This window comes from Ptychodera flava, chromosome 16 (assembly GCF_041260155.1).
Source record: "Ptychodera flava strain L36383 chromosome 16, AS_Pfla_20210202, whole genome shotgun sequence".
Lineage (NCBI taxonomy): Eukaryota > Metazoa > Hemichordata > Enteropneusta > Ptychoderidae > Ptychodera > Ptychodera flava.
Genome location: NC_091943.1, coordinates 35974600 through 35995678, shown reverse-complemented (window position 1 = coordinate 35995678; position 21079 = coordinate 35974600). Strand labels below are relative to the sequence as shown.

The window sequence follows — 21079 nt, the reverse complement described above, 5'->3', positions numbered from 1 at the left end:
AATGGCAAGACCAACGTCATACAGCTACTATATGCTTCAAATATAGCATTTAGCCAGATTTACCACAAGACCAGTTCATTTGGCTGCATTTACCTTTTCAAATCTTAGTCTGTCATTTTTTTAGATCTGGGTAATACAGGGACAACAGAGGTATGATAGTACGTAACCCAAAAAATTAAAGACAAACTTTTACTCAAACTATTCTCAAGGAAACCTTAAACTATTCTCTTTCAAAGCCAAGAATAAAAATTAGGGTTCAGCATGAAATAAACTATAGTTGTATGGGGGAAAAATGAGTTTCAGATTTTGCAAAAATAAGCTGGTGAAAGCTTCATTTTGTACTCCTTACAAAATGACCCAACATAATAATTTGACCCATAAAGAGTTGAAATTTGAGAGTCCACATATCTGTCCCCGAGGCATGAGATATAGTTTGCTGAAAAGATTACAGTATTTAGCAAACAGAGTTCAGAGAAATCACTGCGTGGACTTCACTCAAATTAAATTTCAAATTCCAAGATTTTGAGTGACAAGTCAGCAATATTTGGCATAGCATATCTCTTCAAATTAATACAAAATGCTTTTTTAACTTCTGCTTCACAAAAAGTTGAAAAATGCATGCTTTTCTGTGTAACAGCTATGTCTGGTTATGATCTGTAAAGCATGCATATTCAGAAATCATAAGTATCACTTCACATACTGCACATCATTTCTGCAAAATAATAATGCCAGGCACTAATAGCATATTTGCTGAACAGTCATTGCTTCAAATAGGTATACTGCTGTTACGGTAATTGAAGCTGAATTACATGACACTTTACCACGATGGCACAGTACTAGCAACAAACACCATCTTCTTTTAGATATTATTTAAAGTGGACCATCAACTTGTGGCATGGCAATTTGGGAATTGAGGCAGTTCAGAGTGGCAACTCTTGGCCACATAATTCTATGCAAAGGTTCAGACACTAAAATTATTAATAGAACAGTCACGATAATGATCAGTTGCCTGCCCTCAAGCTGGTGCTAATGATGGTAAATTGATGACACCTTCCCTTTGGCTTGGTCATCATCAATACAACTGTCATGAGCACCATCCCTTGGGCAGGCAATATATTGTGATATTGCCTATGCATATTATATGAAACGGTTTTGGAGATATAGCCCTGTTGTGTGCACTGATATAACCCACTACCCTATTTGGCACAATGTGCATGCTTTCTGTGCATTATAAATCGACGCTTTGCACCCTACTGTTAGAACTGGCTATATTGTTTCAAAGGTGATACACAATCAACACCAACCATGATACCTGGATAACTTGTGAGCTGTAATAATCCTCTTCACATCAATTTGCAAAATTCACAAAAATCAAGACAACAAACTGCAATGTATGCCTTCTGTACATTTATTCCAAAAGCAGATGAGTGCTGTGTCACAGAAAAACTTAAAATAAAGCAATCACCAATGAAATCATAGCACAGGATCCATCTGTCAGTTCATTCCTAAAATCTACAACAGCTTTTGGTACAAAATTACAGACAGATCCTACACTATAAAGAACACTGAATGAAGTACATGGCACTTTAAAAGTAATTAAACTGTTTTATTAATCAAAGAACCTTACCCCAGTAATGCGACTCCCACCCTTTAATGAAAAAGTTTGTTTCATTAGCATGTTTTGTGTAAATTTTGTTACATGATATAAAACTGCATGACATTTATCAACTTGATGTGTTATACTCATCATAATTAACTACATTCCTAATATACCATACACAGTCACTTGACATACATCAGCGTCTAACTTTTCCAGCCTGGCTCAACAACAAGCGATTGTCAATGAAACATTCCCAACTAGATCAATTGGTGATGAATTTCTGTAAAGACATTGCACCAGAAGATGAACAAATGAAAACACTGTGAAGTTGACAATAAAAATTAAACAAACACAACCAAAAGCAAAAATCATGCATGTTGTATGAGAATATTGTTCTGTAGTACTTGTGAGAGGAATCGCAGAAGACATGAAAATGATGTATTTGCATGTGGTTGATGCAATGAAATTACCATCACCTCTTAAGATAGCTCTAGACATGGCTATGTGCAACTGTTACACTGATATCCATGTACATGTACCAGAAAGACATGGAGAGTGGAACTGAAAGAGAATTCAAACACCTACTACTGTGTGTTATCTAATGGCAGAAAAAGTAATTTGATTTGCATATTAAAGTCAGACCATGTTTGATTAAAACTGTCATCATACAGAAAGAAATGTAAAGAAATTACGGAGTGTACTGTATGAAAGATTACAGGTCAGAGGTGCTTCAGCGAATCCGTGAAGTTTTTGGTGGTACGTCTGACGATCAGAGATCAAATTTGACAGTCATGCAGGCAAGTATGAATGTCTTGTACAGTTCTATCGTACCATCTCTATTAGCATTAACTAGTTCAGTGGACAACAGGAATGGTGAATTAATTATGGCACAGGTCTCAAAAAATTTGGTCTTAGGATTTGAATCACTGGTACATTGCTCACCCCTCGCAGGTATTTTGGAACAGTAGAACAGAGGTGATTAAACGATAACCATAAAATGACTTAAAATGTTTAAATTCACTTCATGTCCTGGATTAGAAGAGTATTTCTACCATACAACTGAGTATGCCGTTGAGATTTGGATTGGTGAAGGGTGGATGGGGTTCTGAAAGCTTCAATGTATCCGTGATATACATGTATGGTCTCTGCATCACGTAGAATATACACCCATCACTTGATCATTGACACAGTTGAGATCTTTGTTTGACCATTATTACATAACATGTGTGGATAAAATACAGTTAACCTTGCATGGCAAAATACCAATGGAACTGAACAATAGCTGTATACTGCTACTTCAATGTCACTTGACCATACAATATCCCTGTACAGAAAGACAGACAGAGCATGTCTCATCCCTTTTCACCACCGATTTCTAACCGTAAATTTTAAACTCTGTACAAAGGAATAAAGAGGAGCGAGGGGGTCTTAACTTTCACAACACTTTAAATAGTTTCTGGGTAACTACTTGTAAATATTTTGGTACCAAACTGTTTTACCACGTGTACCAGCCTATTTGAGAATTCCAGTCACACAAATGTTTGCACCAATAGAGTGGAGAGTGGCTCAACCCCATCACTTGCCAAGATACTGTCAACTTGGGATGAAGCATTAATCTTGAAAAGGGATTCACAAACATGAAATTTAGCCCAGGCTCCATTGGTTAAAAAAGTATACCAAAACTCGCATTTATCGGTTATTTGGGTAAAGTAAATCTGTCAAAGTCACTCACATGACAAACAGAAATGTAGTTTATATGTACTTGATGAGCTACGTGGAGAAACAATAGATGTGGAAAAGTTGATAGGCTGACTGGTGAGTGTATATATCATATAAAGGAAATTGATAAACCATGTAAAAACTACAATAAGTGTCAACCGTGTACAAATACCATGAGTAATATGCATTTAGGGATGTCAGATGTTTGAAGATCATTATCTCACTTCTCAGTAGATACAGTCTGGATGATGACAAGTTTGAATCATTTTGCTGTAAAACCTGATATACGGTACAAGACGTGGGTTTTGAGTAAACACATACTGAAGCAAAATCCCAAAAACATATCTGAGTAATTAGTTTGGATTAATAAAGATATTTAAAGACTGTCCTGCAGCCAAGTTTGATTGTTATTGTTGATATCAACAATGACTGAAGTATACATATTAGATATCATAAATTGTTGTTATGAACAAACAACAGATTCTATCCACATGGATCCTGAGTGTGGTTGTATATGAAAATATGTTGACAAAGGTAAAAGAAAGGTCTTATTCCAAAAAATACAGCTTTCATATGCCATGAGGGACTGCCTAGCACCAGCTCTGAAGTAAATCCAACAAGGTATCCACCAGTCAGCCACATTGGATGGTATCTCAAAACAAACTGAGTTGCATGGGTTACAGAGCATTATCCTTGCACCAACCAAAACAGAATTTGTTGCATTACACAGCTCCAGACAAACACAGAGAATATGGAAAGACAGACAGACAGGTTACAGGCATGTTTGGATGGAAGATAATCTAGTATAGACAACTTCTAAGAATATATCCCATTATTATCATTTTAAATCGCACTGACCCAATACATGTAATTTGCTTCATGGACACTTCATTAATGAGAAAGACTCTTACGTTTTACATGGAAAGGTCCAACCTCTCGAGGAACACAAAGGTTGAAATATTTTCTCGTAAACTCCACAGAGGAACATTGCTGGAAAAATCATCACAGAGACATTTTATTCAAACCAAAGAAAACGGAGATTTTTTCCTTAAAATTGTTCTTTGATGCCTATTTACGAAAAATCTTGCGGTAAGAAAACACTTTACTTTCTTGATCAAAACGACAGTTGATAAGAGGACAGTAGCTGTAACTAATGATGATGTTTGTGGTATTTTTGTGACATGTACATTTAGCAAGCTGATGTTTTATTTCACACTTTCCAGGACAAGATGAAAAGGCTGAGACCCTACACTGTTGTACAACTTTTTACAGCCCAACATTTTTACTAATTTCAAAAGGAAAGGGTGTAAAAAAATGATCAATGATAATTCACACGTCAAAAAAAGGTTTTCAACTTTTGTTCATCTTTTGCAACACAAACATTAACGTTAACAATGGAAAAAAAATTGATTCACTGAACATTAGTTGCCTTGAACTATTGTAGTTGGCTTGAAAAATGTGGGCTCTTCCTTGTGCTCATCTCACTGAGAAAAAAAATCATGCATTTTTCATGAAAATTGCATGATAAAAATCTGTTTCCTCTAGAAATTTCAAAATGAGTCCGTAGAAGGGAAAATCATGAAAATATTCCTTTTTCAGGCAATCTGCCCTTGACACACATTTAACCAAATTGTCATCTGGCATTTTATGATGCAGATTATGGCACATACACAAGGGATGAGTGATAAAGCTAATAGCTGGGACCCTAGTATGCTCACACTAGTGGGCAGTGGAATGCAAACAAAACACAGTAAAAAAACATCATCAATATTACAGCTACTGTACTTGTGAGTATGCCATTAACAACTATACAACCTTATGAACACTGTAAAATGGTTAAAAAAAAATCATTCCATGTCAGCAATCTATGAGAAAAATTCTTTTTCATTTTAAAATGCTTCATACAAACTAAACATTCCAAAACTGAAAGAAATAGGTTTCATTACATCCACATATTCCTTTATACCTCAATTTAAACGTTTTACGCATTGCTTGTCATGATCCAAGAAATTGCTAATTACTATGTACTGAACGAGCTTCAAATAAAAATCTTAAACTGTCTGCATGAACTGTCAATTGTTTGTTCATGAGAAACTGATAACAGACTAAATACTCATATTCATTTATCTATACAATGATTAAAATGATTATCAAATGTGACCTTGGGTCAAAGGTTATGTCACGAAAATGGAATACAAAACATAAGGTTAGGTGCCTTTTTGTTAACATTTAGAAAAAAAAAATTGGTGGTTATCGTTGAAACATTGAATGTAAGGAAGGACATTATGCAAGGACCGTTTCTTGTTTGACATTTATACAATAAACAGATCTTGCATTACAAAATTCTACAGCGAAATCTCCTTCCAGAGGGTTTCTTCTGAAGATTGCCACGTCTTTCTTTCTGCAAAGTAATAATAAAAAGAAACTTTTGTAGAAGATGAGGGGGCTCGATGATGTGTTAAAAACTGGGTGAGTAAACTACCGCAAATCTGCTAAAACTTTCTGAATGGGAGTTTCTTCCATGACAAATGCAATCAATAAACAAATAATTACCAGATTTTGTCCATCACTTTCAGATGTCTTCATGAAATCACCTTCAGCATTGTATTGAACTGTCACTTTTTTAAATGGTTGTACAGGCAGTCTGACCACTGTTTTACATTACATGGATTTAAATGCTATACATTGACAACTATATGAAAATTTTATTATTGTTATCATCATCATTATTATTATTACCTAACATCACAGAAAATATGATCATCTGGCATGCTCTAAAGAATAACATAGATCTTTCTACAAGATTACTACAAAAGGTTGTTCCAACAGAAGCAAGTAATCTGGAGTAACATGTACTTTGAGCATTTCTTTTGCATCTTATATGCCAGCCAGCAATATTTTATCAATATTACAGAACACAAAGTACATTTGACAGCCAGAATCACCCAATCGCTGGAGGCCTACTTGTTACAAGGTATCATTTGAATCCCCTTGGGACGCGTGGTTTTAAAGCACTGTCTGACCTCATCTGAACATGATGACTCACTTGTCAAACAGGCATGAAAAATTCAGTCAAATCCACACAGACATGTTTGCTCAATAAGTTGAAATTTGCTGCTCTATTAAAACTCAGCTGAACATTTGATCAAATCTGCATTTCAGAGTTTTTTGGAACCAGTGGAATTTACAATCTTCGATTACTTCTAATTCAATTAAAAATTCTGCATTTTAGGTGAAATTTTTACAAACTTTGCCTGAAACTTTTACTCATTATGAAAATATGGTGAACTAGCTTTCTGCAGGAAAAGCTTTTCAGTACCAGTTAATTTTTGTTTTAAGTTTTACAAGGCTACATTCTGATCTAAGGAAACTATGAATTCACAAGTTGATTGCATGGATTACACAGAACACAGATATTCAATTTGAAATAAACATGGGTCAGGAGTTTAGATAGTGAGAATGTAAAAATTCTGCACGGCAATCTTTTTTTCAAGAAAAGCTGACATTTAGACCCATAAAAAATGCAACACCTTCAGACTATGTGATGCTAACAAATGAACCATTCATATTGAAGTAACGAGATTGATGACAACTCTGAATTTTATTGAGTAGTTGAAAGCAACATTTATTTCATTAGCATTACTCATTTTAGAGATTTTGATTGTGTTTTCTACATTTTCACTGGGCTGCACACTATGGTTTGCACAGCTGACACAGGCATATAAACCAATGAGCATAATCTACTCAGGAAGTTTGTTGGAAACAATCTGATTTGAAGGAAATTGATATGCAACACCGAGTGGACTATTTGTGTCCTGGTATGCATACACGGAAGTCCGCTGAACTTTTGTAACATTCATGATTTTTCTGGAGCCCCTAAGGTATCAAACATTTCTGCTGTATGTAAAAATTGCCGTCTCTACTAAATCACAGACAGTGCAGCAGGGGACCCTCCATCGTCTATGGCCAAAAGTTTGAAATGAGCTGGGACGTAGATCACTTGGCTGGAGCATCAGGTCAATAGTAAATGTAAGAGGATTAGGATTAGGTGAAATACCCTACTTTCTGAGCAATACACTGAAAGCCTTCAAGTCAAAAATATAAAATAATACGATATACTTACATATCTTCTGATTTCTCTAACCAATGTGTAAAATGCATCATCCTGCAAACAGAACATGATACATGTACATATGATACTCGGACAGGCATCAAAATATCAGATGATAAAGACCATACCATAGAGACAGTATTAATAATGCCTGGTACATATTGCATATAAATACAGATAGATTGGTAGTGCCAAAAATAATTGAAATGCCACACACATCTTGTATTCAATGATATTATGTATTTACTGCAGCCATTTTTATTAAATATCATTTACACCGGCAAAAAGACAATGGAGTCTCTGTAGACATGACTTTTCACTCAGGATGCTAGATGGTAAGTGACCTATTTTATCAGGAGGGCATATTTTGAGTCAAGGATGCTCACAGCCATTTAGTGGTCTTCGTTTCTTTCCAAAGAGTTGATGAAAAAGCTATCATGATATGAACAGAATTTAACAGAAAATGGCTCATTTTCCCCTTACTTTCTTACAAGGTTCAGTTCACAGACATGCTTTTTCAGTGGATGATTAAAAACTTCGGTAAAGTTGGATTCAATTTTTTACATGCAATTTTTTCACCAAAAGCCTAAATCAGCTAGATCTCTTTTCATGACACCCAATAAATGCAGATATCCCTTTCAATATATTGCTACATTGTTAAAAATGAGGTGAAAACTTCCAGTTGGCATTTGCTTATTTACAGTTTTTCAGTGACAATATTCCTATTGATGCTTTAGGAAGGACACACACAGCCTGTGTGCCGTCTTAGTTAAACTGATGTATCATTGACCAAAGAAAATTTTCTATGACACAACAAAAATATTTTACATCAGACATGTACTTGTATAGGGCAGACACAAAAAAAATTCCAGAAATTCTTAAATGGATTCAAGAAATTCAGCATCGGGGTCAACTGGGAGGCACACTGTTCTGTTATTTATATTTCTATATTATTTACTTGAGCAGGTCTTTTGCCAGGGTGATATATCAATGTGCATATGATACTGACAGTCATAATTTATTAAACTTTAATGGCGGCTAACAGAATCCTTATCATTTTACGCATCATTAACCTTCCATGCAACCTACTAAATGAGATGAAGAGGTCACGCCAGCTGTCTACTCATTTCTAGTGTAGCCCTAAATGATGGCTTTTCAAATTCAAATTTTCTGAAGGAGATCTGTAGAAAACAATTCCAATGTCTGTGTGGCATATTCCTTGATTTCTATCTTCCCTTGCGAATAAACATTGTACTGTTTTACATTGACATAACCCTTTTTTGCACTTTGTTCCTTTTTTATCAATTCAGCATACTTGGGTTCACACGTTGTCTGTTCAAATTTTACCTGTCTCTTCATGTTACATAGTGTCAAGATTTGTATGCTGTGTACATGATTGCCTACAGAAAATACTACAGGGCATGTTGTTGGCAAGATTCCAACATATTATACAGGGATAGACGAACTTTTGATAATATATTCAGAAGACAAGTTTGCTTTTACTTTTCTTCTCCCTAAAGTATATTGAAATAGGAAGTATTAACCAAGCCAACTCAATGCATGTGTTACAATCTTCCATGTTATTGTTCAGATAAAAATTCACTTCTCTGCAAAGACACTGGACATTCCACACAGCAATGCAAAGATATGTTGACGAATTCAATACTAGTCATTTTGACATGATTGGGATGGTGGTATGGGGTGGGGGTAGGGGTAGAAAAAGAGACTGCATTTTACAAACGGAACAAAAATAATGGAAAATACTCCAAAACTTAAAGATCATGAAACTTCACCCCTTTTACTTCTATGGTTTGGTCAAAACTCAGTGTCTATGGACCTGTTTACAAGGAATCTGGGGGTGAACAGGTTAAAACAGCACACTCAAAAAGCTATTCTGAATAACAACATATGTTAAAGAAACACGTTATTGAACCCAAAAGGTTGTAAAATTTGAGCGTAAGTTTAAATTGAAATAGTAGCTGACAAGCTAAGGCTTTTCTAATATCACATCTGAAAAACATCTCTTTTTGTTCTAAGAATCTCACATTCAATCATGAAATGAGTTCCGAGTTGGAATTAGGCTTGGTTTTAAGGTATGTTCTCATCAAAATATAATAAATCCTGCCATAAACAAGAGTTACTGGGTAGTAGTGTAGTAAGAGGCCTGTTACTAGGAAGTCTTGCACACACAATTTACAAAGATGGTCTGAATGCAAGTCAGTTGTACTAAGCTTTTTGACGTGTCATGAGAAATACAATAGACTACCGTTAGCATGAATATAAAGACAGACATAGGAATATAATAGAGCCATTCTGAACAATTTTTGTTGCCTATTGATGTCAAACTTGTCTATATTTTGACGAATGTTTTATATAGAAAGGAAAAATTTGACTGGGACAGCAGTATCACACAAACGGGAACACTTCATTTTTTGACATTGCTTTGTCTATGGAGTCTGTACTTACCACTCCTTGCCTAGTTTTAGCTGATGTTTCTATAAAAGGAATTCCATAACTCTTTGCTAGTGCATGGGCTTCTTTGAGATCAACAGCTCTTGTTGGCAAGTCACATTTATTGCCCACCACTGTAATCATTGACAGACAGAAAAATTACCAGTCAGGGATGACAGATGCTGTGAACTGATATAGTCTTCAGTTTACACAAGAGAATTATCTTGACAAAATAATTTTTTCATGGTTCCAAGTTTTGTATGATAGCTAACTTTTGGGCAATATCATATCCTTTGCTCAGCTGCGTGTGTACATGTATTTTGCTACTTAAAAAAAAATCTGCCATGAGAAATCATCAAAGTCAACTTAACATAGAGCTTGTTTTCGACCTCTTCAAGCAGCACAATGGGTTCAATGTGAAGGTTGGTTTAAAGTTGGATAAGCTAGGAGTAAATTTTTGGGCTGCTTCATCACTATTTTTGCTTCCCCTTTAACAGTCCATGGAAAAGTTAATTGTTATGTAAAGATGTAATAAACATTCGGTCAAATATGGATGTGACAAACTGTAAAATAGGGTCAAAAACATATTATTTGAGATGTGAAATTTTACATTGTCTTCTTGGAGGCATTGCCATAACAATCTCTTGAAGCTTGATTTACCTTTTGATGGAAATTTCCCTACAAAGGCTTTCAAAACAGGAAATGTGATCCCAACCTTTAAGGCTATTCTGTTACTCCCTTTTACCACAGATTATACACATATGGTTATGTGAACTGAATTTAGGATAAAAACTGATGAGTTTTTATTTGTAGCAGTATAACTATAATTCACTGTCGCATTTGTAAAAGTTCTCAAGAAAACAAAGGACTGTTACTTTCTTATGTATTTTGACATGTCAATAGACAATTCATCACCTATGACATATCAGGTATTCATACAATAGTCATGGTATGGTGGTATCTTTCTATTATGAGCAAGGAATGATGGGAAGTATACTTACAAACCATAGGTACATCATCAGCATCTTTAACTCTTTTAATTTGTTCTCTGTATGACCCGATATCTTCAAACGACTTTGCATTATTGACAGCGAATACACACAGAAAACCTTCCCCTGTCCTCATGTACTGATCTCTCATGGCGCTGTGGTTGAAAACGAACAAAGAAAGGTACAAACGCTTTGGCATATGTTTGAATACGATGCAAATAGTACTGTTTAAGTGTAGCTGCTTTTGTTGTGTACTATTACTAAGTATAGGGCTTTCTGCTGTTCAGACATGAACTTCACTTCCACATTAACACATAATTATTTAATTATTTTTCTTCCTTGTTGTAAACAAAAGGGGCAGGAAAACAGAGAAAGTTTTTTCACAGTGAATTGAAAACTTAATCCACGTACTTGTATGCCATGCTTTGAATTTTCAACTTTACTTCTGCCTATATTTCATTTGTAAACAGTAATACTAGTGTTCACTGCACAGTATAATCCACCAAAGGCAGATATTACAATACGTACAATGTGCAACGTACAATATGTAAAATACATTTCTTCTTCATGTTGTTTGGGCTATAACTTATGTAATATTACAATTGTACACTTATGCACGAGAGGGATCAGTTTAAATAAAACAAGTGAATTTATTTTGATTTCTGAGACTGTACCAAGATCATCCCTGGATAATTTTATTGTTCCCTTCTCAAGAATACTAACCTGTATTCTTCTTGACCAGCAGTATCAAGGATATCAAGAAGACAGGTTTCACCATCAATCACAACTTGTTTTCTGTATGAATCCTCTGTAAAACACAATGTCATGAGATAAAGAAAAAAATATCACTGCTCACACTGTTTTACTTAGAACAGCATAGAAAAGAACTAGTCTGGTTGGTCACGTTCATATTATAGGAATGATCACGTATGTTGTACAGATCACATTGATTAAATTCTAAACAACGGCATGGGTTGTGTTGGTATGCAGAGTGACTTTCACTGAAAACGCTCCATTTATTTTCCTGTACACGTATTTGCATTCATAAGGGTATCACACAAATGCCGGTATATGCTATCTCCACTGTTATAAAAAATTTCACATCAACAATGTCATTGCTGCTGTGGAGGGGGGATATCATTATTTGAATATAACTGTCAAATCCTTTGCACAGATTTTGTAGTGGTAGTTTTACATATATGTACGGCTTAATTTAGTAATACTGCTGTAAACATGATACATATCATCCCTTATTTATGGTATTTGCTAGTGATTAAACATTATGTTATTAGCCCTAGGTCAGTTTGATTGAAGAAAATAGAGTTATTGCATTTGGATCAACCCAATCACACATTCCCCAATGTCCTTGTACCCATGTATGCATGTCAGTCGACCCATCCTTATTGTAAACAATGGGCGATGTACATACATGTAGCTTAAGTAGTGAAAGGGCTAAACTATTTACAAAACACACATTGAAATAAAAGATTGGTTTATGCCACACAACTACACCCTTTCTGTGAGGGTAAACGAAATTATTTTCAAAATTGCTGAATTCATGACTGGGTGCTAGGATCAAAAGAGTGGTGGAATTTAGTAAAGCCTTTCATCATATGCAGTTTAAGGAAAATATAACTAACAATCTAGTAAGTACTGTATGCAGAGTAAGCTGTGACATCAGAGACATAAAAACCAAACTAAAAAATCCAAATGTAAGTTTATGATATTCTACGGGCCATATATTGAAAAGAATAATTTACAAAGTAATGGGCTACATTGAACCATTGCCATCATGAAAAGCAGCAAACAATATCCAGACTGGTCTGAAGAATCAAATCAAACTTTAATTAGGTGAAGTTACTCAACTATTGTTTGGAGTGAATGTAGACAAGAAACATACAGGCCTACGGATTGTGTCTGCAAAGGAGCCTATATTTCATAAAATTTAGAATACAAAATATTGCTTACCGATTGTTGGGTCATATTCATCAACAAAACTGAAAGAAAAGGAAAACAATTATGTTAGTAATGTCAGGGAGCAAAGTATCACATCCAAGTATACAGAATATATCCATATGATTAGCAACAGTGATACCATACATGTATCTTATCTGCATCAGAGTGTGTGTATTTCAGGGCCTAGATTATCCTGAAGGCATTTTGCAGTCTATCTGATTGTAAAAACACGCATGAAGGACATAGTGGATCATGTGGGATGGACCAGTATTGATCCAAGGTAAATGTACTCCCACAGCGGGAGATTTCATTACATAATGGGTATAAAGTAGCTATACAATTATCATGTTCACATGATGCCTCAGTCTCCAAAACAGTTGAAGGCCTGTACGGTCTTGACTTTGCTACTTTACTGTTCACTACAGGCAACAAATTTTTGAAAAAGGAATAAACCATTAAGAAGATTGTGGTGTGCTCAGAATAAAGACATCAGTATTTGTTTTAATTTTCCAGATTTGATTTATTTTGGGCTGAAATAGACAGCAGAGCATGCATACCCTGTCCTGAAATTCAACTCCTTTTCTGTTTCTAGTCATGTCAATGTTTCTCTTTAATTTTCTTTTCGACAATTTTTCTCTCTGTGTTTTTTTGTTTCGAAGTAGATCATTCAAAAGATGTATCAGTCAATGCCTTATTTGTTTGTACCTGTTATTTGCTATAAGAGACAACTAGTCTCCTGTTGTTATGGTTACAGAGTCATAAAAAAGTTGCATGAATAAAAGATGAAAGTTCCAATGTTGACAAAGGGAGTACTAGCAGTCAGATGGACACAGCTAATAGTATAGCATGGTTTGAAAAATAAATAACAAAGACCTAATATGAATATACAACTGAATTTGAGGACTAAACAAGTGAAAAAAAATTTTAATGATTGCTTGATAATTTGTCTACTATCCCTAGAGGGTCATAGAAATACACTTATCTGTTAAAGATTACAAAGGGAAGTCTATGTATGCAGCAATCCAGTAAAGATTTTATTACTTTGTACCCGGTATGTACGAGGTATGATGATTAACGCAGGTATCATTTCAATAATGCTGATTCTGTCTGCACAATACATCATCTTGTCATCAGTGTTTATAGTATTTAATAAGTTGAGGTTCAAAATGGACCTATTGAATCTCTTAGGTTAAGTTTTTGAAACACAGGACCTGAATACAGTTGGCTTCATTCACCTTCAAATTTCCGAATCACCTCGGTCAAGTTGCAATAAATTCCTTGTGATTAACCTTCCATGATCAAATAACTTACAATGAATGACCAAACACTATTCTTATTTGTACGACATATTTGCCATTCATTTCATCACATCAGTGGAGACACTGGACCTCTCAAGTTTTCTAAATTCAATTCAAAACACAATTATGAGGATGTCTGAGTAGGCAAAGCAAAATAAAATAACAATGATCAAGAAAACAATAATCAAGGTTTGCCAAAATACACCTAAAAACTGAACAGTCAGACACATTTACATGTGTAGCATTGATATTCACTGAAGCAGTACACAACTACCTCTCCTGAAACTATCACCAACTGCTATAAAATAAATCATGGACTTTAAACTTGCTTACTAGTCAGATGGCATACTGTTCCTTGCAAGATTGCTATTACAAAATTTTTAACCTGTTAATGATCTTCTTTCTCACAAGGAAATTCAACATAAGATGTGTTCACAATCTTGCAATGACAGCTCCTCCAGGAAACTACTTGCAGGAATTGATAATGATATCTACCAGGGTACTTCTACTTTCAAATGACAAATAATGCACAGCTTCTCACAAAAAGATCTGGTTATATTACACATTGTTTGAGACAAGGTTTCTGAAGGTTTTGCAGTCGATGGCTATACAGACAAACATACAACAATATTTGGTAATTGATACGTCAATCTATCTGTCCATCCATTCATCCAGAATTAACACAGTAGTTTTAAGATACTACTGATCCCTATGGCATGTAACTATATACTGGCTTGAGATTACTCATTGTACAAGGCATAGTGGCTTCACAATAAAAACCAACTGCACACTGCTCTTTCTCATTGTTCCATATTACATGTATATCATACATGACTCTTCATTCTTGTCAAGAATTTTGTAGGGTAGGGTTGTAGTATTATATGTTTTTGTTTTGTTTCCGAGAAGGAAATGCATATCTACAAAGAGCACACAAATATACATCATATAAAGAATGGGCAGCAGACAAAGAAAATGTGTGACAAATGTGTGAACTGGGACTGTGGAAGATGGAAATGATCCTCCTAAAATTGGATGTTATTTTCAAATTTCAAGGATCAGGCATTTGCAGCATAATAACTTATACATGTACACCTGACAACTGGCTATTTTTCACAACACTTTGACATTTAAAACAAACCCGCAGACCAGATTTGTCACAGTAGACTGGAGTACAATGTGAAACAGGTTAAAAGCAGGATTATTTTGTGTACATGTATTTTGAGCTGCAGTGGGCCAGGAAAAGTGCTACAGTATGACAGACACTGTTGGTTCAGCTGGCAAGTGGCTCTTGCATAAACCATGAACATGTTGTACAGTATTGCCATTGCTGGTACAGACTTTATTTAATAAAATGGAAAATGAAACCTCAGCAATAAATGAAATACTTGGCACTACAAGGGTTATGTAAAGTGTATTTGTAACTGTATTTCAGCATTTTGCAAATTGTTTGATTATAATGCTGCAATATACTGTGACAGCATTTTGAGCGTAGAAATGACGAGATGTACCCTCTCTTCTTCATTTCAACAGTGCCTCTAAAATCTGTTAAAGCAAACACTATGTTAGAAAATGTCAGAACGCAAAAGTCCTATTGATTACAATGATTCAATTGCAAAATATGAATACCTTGCTGTACATGTGAGGTCCCTGATGCCATAGCCATGCCATCTCGATGACATCAATGCTGACATATTTGACCTTTTAACAGTTCACCTTAGTACTTATCAAAATCATGAGTCTAAATTTAATTGATTCTGTCAGATACACTGTCTTTGCTGTCACTGTGTAAATAATAAATCATAGTTATCATGCGCAGTATCACACTGGTCCTGATACCATGCCAGATTATTTTGAGAGTCCTACACAAATATGGATATTAAATTATGGAAATATATTGAACTGGGTCTCCTAGGGATACGACTATGTGTGTGTTCTACAGATGATGTATGTATCAATAAATATTTAATAATTCCCGTTTACCATCACTTGGAATCACTTTATTGTTCTTCCAGGGCAAATTTATTTCTTACTTGTTGATGAAAGCCATTCCAATCATATATACAGTTAATAAATGAACTTCTACACGTCTCAGCTTTGCATGCAAATTGATATTATGATTCTACTTTATAGGTCAAATAAAATATCTGTTTCTTTCTGGTGACCCGACCTAGCTTATTTAAACCCTCACACCCTTGTTTTTTTCTCATTTTCAAAAATCAGGCATGATTTTACCCAATTTTGCTGCTTTTTAATGGGTTACACTGAAATAAAAGTTCCTGACTGACCTACCTTTTTATCCGAGGGCTTGTTAACGGAAACACAGTTTTTCTTATGCCTTACCTAATTCTTACTTAATTTTATGTGTTACTATTGTGTCACAGGTTTGTTAGAAAATTGTACTGTTAAAAAAAAATAGTATAATATTCTCCATTTTGAATTTTTCTCATCATTTCATGGGTTCCCCGATCTTCAGGAGAAAATTACAGGTTCAATTAAATTAGCCAGATAAATTTCACTTGTTATATGTTAACAAATTGCATGATATTAAACAAACACCTTTCATTTTTATATGAACAAGCAAGACTGTTTTAATTATTATACTCTCTACATTTGCTGTACTTGTAAACTCCATAATACAAACATAAATTGTAAATTGAAGTTGCCAGTATTGTAATTGAGATCATTGGTTAGGGAGACAGTACATACCTTAGAAAAACGTGACCAGTACTGGAATAAAGTCAACTATGTACTCTACATTTCTCAGACAGACAAAGATATTAGCATTCAATTGCCAAAGGTCAAAACATGCTATTAAAGCACTGGTTACTTGGTAAAATATTTTTTGATAATCTTGCTGATGTTTTTTGTGTTGAACATGAGAATACCGAAGCATGACCGTCTATCTTTTGTGATGTGCAATGCAGTAATGTAATTCAGATCCATTCACATTTTCTAAGAAAGGTTGGCATTCATGTACATGTGCAGGAAGTATATTTGAAAGCTGCAATCTCTGAGGACGCACCAAACAAACATTTCAACTTTGAACTTTACGCAACACCCCGTAATAATTGTTTTATTGCCATGGATATGACCCTTGAGTAAAACTAGGTCATGATGACCAGACTCTCCAACTTTACTTGCCCCCAGTGTCAACATACATTGAAAGTTAAACAAAATTAAAGCATTGTTTTTAGTGTTCTGTTGCATGGAATGCTACCATTTAAGCTACATTTTACATTATAACCAAACAGACACAATAAGACATGTAGACACTCACTCTGTCATTGCATTGTATCCCGTCTGAATTTTAAATAGTTACACAGTCAAAACACATATGTGGGTGTGGGACTGTGAATATATCAGAGCAACATCAACAATAGATTTCCTTACCTGAGTTTTCAACGCATTATATTGAACAACCATCCATCAGTATGACCTTGTCAATTGTCCAGAAATAATGGCTTATTATATGAGCACTTTTCATTCCTGCCGAAGGACAGCAACTGCCCTCCACACAGCAGGCAGATTTAATGTTTTTACAGTGTATGGATGTGGATGCATGTCTCTACAAAGTTTGCCCACCATTTCATACACAACTTTTTTTAGACCAACTGTTTCAAAAACACCTTTGCAGTTACTTTCAAACTTTATATTCATAACACTGTTTTAAATAAGAACAGTACAATGACCTTAGTGTAGTCTTGAATAGACAGTTTTTATAAAATTCCTTTCCCGCCATTGCTATCATCAGCCATGCTGCCAAGTCAGTAAAGCAGTGAAGAACAAAAACCTACTTTCATCGAATGGGATGTCTCATGTACGAGAATCAGACACACTTGTGCTCAGCTGGGTAGTTTGAACACCCTTGCAAACCCCCTAAACTTGGTGTACATGATTAGACATGATGTAAAAATTACTGAATGACTTCACTGACTTGGCAGGATAATGGCACATGACTGAAAGCTTTCAGGCACCCTAAAATCCTACTACTTTGCAGAATGAGGAGTATGTATGAATATTCTATTATCCACTCATTTAGCAGCTCATTCAAAGGTCCACCTACAGCAAAACTGCAAAGCTGCTCATATGCCAATACATACATATACACAATGTACATTGACACATTCGGATATTGTGTTTGACTAGGGACTAAACATTACAATGACACTATTGAAAAGAAAACAGGTGGTTGTATGACATACAAACACCAACATGTGCAACTGAAAAGCTGATATTACACAATCACTTGCATGCACATGACCAAAAATTAATTTCAATTGATTGATTCAATTCGCAACTTGTACTTGTAAACTAATAAGTGATTCACACAATTGACTCATTCTCTTTAGCCTTAGGCCACCAGGACCATGAAACTTTGAAAAAAAGCAAATAAAGTTAATCTCATAGTTGCAATTGTATCTTTTGTTGAGTCAAGTTTCAAAGGATACATAGAATAAAACATTTGCTACATGTATACTGGAATGTAGGTATGACCTTCTAGATTAAGGTATGCATTCCTCAGAAATCCATTTGCTATAAAATAACTACAAACAAAGAAACATTTTACCACTTACTGGTTCTGTATAAGTTGTATTGTGAGAGCACTTTTGCCGACACCACCAGCTGCAATATACAGGAAAAAATACTTTCAATAAATATCAAAAAATATGTTTCAATGGTTTTTGAATGGCATCCAGGGTTGAAAACGACATGTAACAATGCCTTTTATGTTTGATAACAGGGTGTGTTTCCATTACTTCACTAGTGCACATCATTGGAGCCTTGTACTGACAGTTGTCCATTGAACATGTCACATCATATTCACATTTCCTCCTGTGAGGTTACATTGTATATGATGTAAATACTTTAAGCATTTGCATAAGAAATTCATAATTAAAATTTAAAATGTTATATTACAAAATCCACATTTCGTATCATTAAACTTTTCATTCAAACAGTTGAAAAATCAAACTTGAGTTCTGAGACATTTTATTCACACTGAAATATAGTATTTGGCTGTAAGATGAGTTAATGCCTTGTCTAATCATTAAGCTAGGTCATATATGCTTTGTTTAGAAAAGCGCTGAACTTGTTTTAGATATTGCCTGCTTGCAGTTGACTCACAAAAATAACTAACAATCCCCGCAAAGAGCATACTAGTATTACAGAATATTACACAATTACAGCAGCTAATAAAACTGGGTTAACAATAGTAAATTTGAAAATAAGACCAAAAAAGTTACAAAAAATAGTTTTAGTTGATTATGAATGCTTTGATGTTGTAAGAGTAATCGTTCGGTAAAGATAAGGCAAATACCATGGAAACGCTACCACTGCTTCAATCAAATGTGACTGAAACTAAGACTTTTCATGCTGTTTGGTCCCTACAATTCTATTTGACAATGCCAAAGTGAACTGTGGAGATGTCAGAATCCCTGACGTCTGTAGGTTTACCACTCTACCAACACTATTAGACTAGAGAGTAGATATTCACTCTGAGTCTACCAGACATGTACATGTAATATGATGTAGCATGGTGGTAGACTAGCTTCCACCTCCATGGATGTAGCAACAACAAAATCTCTCTCACAACCCTCTTCTATACTATATACCAACACTTCGGTTGAAAGAGTCGCGCCTTCATGTGTACAAGACATGTGTTTCAGGGAGCGTGGGACTTTTTCAGTCCGACTATGATGGTACTGCTAGTTTGGTACCTTCATGGTCTGACTATGGCTAATCATTCATTGGTCAAAAAGAACTAAATAAAACAAAACCTAACAATATAAAATGGTCAAACTCTACGATGTCACTGTAGACTGGAGCTCTACACTGAAAACTTTTTAAAGGATGATATTTCTGGTGATATGTTGTTGAGACTTATCATCAACACATCTGGTGTGAAAGGCCAGTGGTGCGACCCGGTAATGTCTGAAAGGGAACGTTGGAATCAGTGTGGTACGTAACGTACCTTGCTACGTCCGTTGCATTAGATCAGATCTGGAAAGCTACGGGAATGCAAACACCCCAGGCAACACCCAGCGTCTCTTTCAATGACAAATGACATAACCACGCCTTGTAATTAATTCAATTCACGATAAATCTGCCTCGCAAGTTGTAGCACGTGCATCTGTTACTTTAAAAACGGCTGTACCTCTGAAAACCTGACCTAGTGTCAAACCGATTTGACGTACATTATTTATACAAATCCTGCTCTTTGCTAGCGATCCATACATGTGCGTGAGAACCCACCAAGTAGAGAATTACGGATTTACAACTCGTGCCAACAAGAACGTAAACATTTACCTCCGACAACAACAAGTTTATATTCGGTCATTTTTCGAGACGACTGCAGGTGTGGTTTTATAAGCCCACTTCTTCACTTCTACAGTAAAGTCTATGGATTCTTCTAATGTGGATTCCGGTCAAACAAATCAAAATTGGGTGTATTCGGAGAAAGTGGATCTACAGCTCACTAATCCGCGTGAAGCACAAATCAGAATGGAAGACACAGCTGAAAGAGAAACAGCGCATGAAATGGTGACGTTGACCGCATAATAAGGATTTGGGAACTAACACCTAAATCGCAGAACGTGCGCTGATCATCCAGCGTTACAAAGCAACTATGAAACATGATTTGCTCAGATTTTTAGTTCAAAATATTTCTATAGCATCTTTATACAGTATTATACATTGTTGGACTTAATATATTACATACCTCATCTTTATTATCCACAGCTACAACAAGTGACATGGATGGTGTACGTATCACAAAAATCGTTGTTTTGTTTCCTTTGTCAGAGTGTGTGCGCGTCGCAAAGTTTCCCATCAAATCTCCCATATTTCCTACTTTGTTCAAAGGAAAATATTCCTCAAGTTTTTTCTCTATTAGGTCTTTCTCATCCACTCAAAATCTTACAGGGATGACCCAATATATTTAGTTAATCTATACCTT

General features: G+C 35.2%; 1 protein-coding gene across 1 annotated transcript; it reads right to left on the bottom strand.

Moving 5' to 3' along the window:
* Window positions 1-1394: 1394 nt before the first annotated feature.
* Window positions 1395-20663, bottom strand: LOC139114706 (GTPase NRas-like). Its single transcript, XM_070676578.1, has 8 exons — window positions 20431-20663; window positions 18699-18747; window positions 12839-12867; window positions 11594-11678; window positions 10883-11025; window positions 9897-10015; window positions 7443-7484; window positions 1395-5720 (listed from the first exon to the last, which is right to left on the bottom strand). The coding sequence occupies exons 1-8, from the start codon at window positions 20459-20461 to the stop codon at window positions 5655-5657; spliced, it is 564 nt and encodes a 187-aa protein (XP_070532679.1). The 5' UTR covers window positions 20462-20663; the 3' UTR covers window positions 1395-5654.
* Between the last annotated feature and the right edge of the window lie 416 nt (window positions 20664-21079).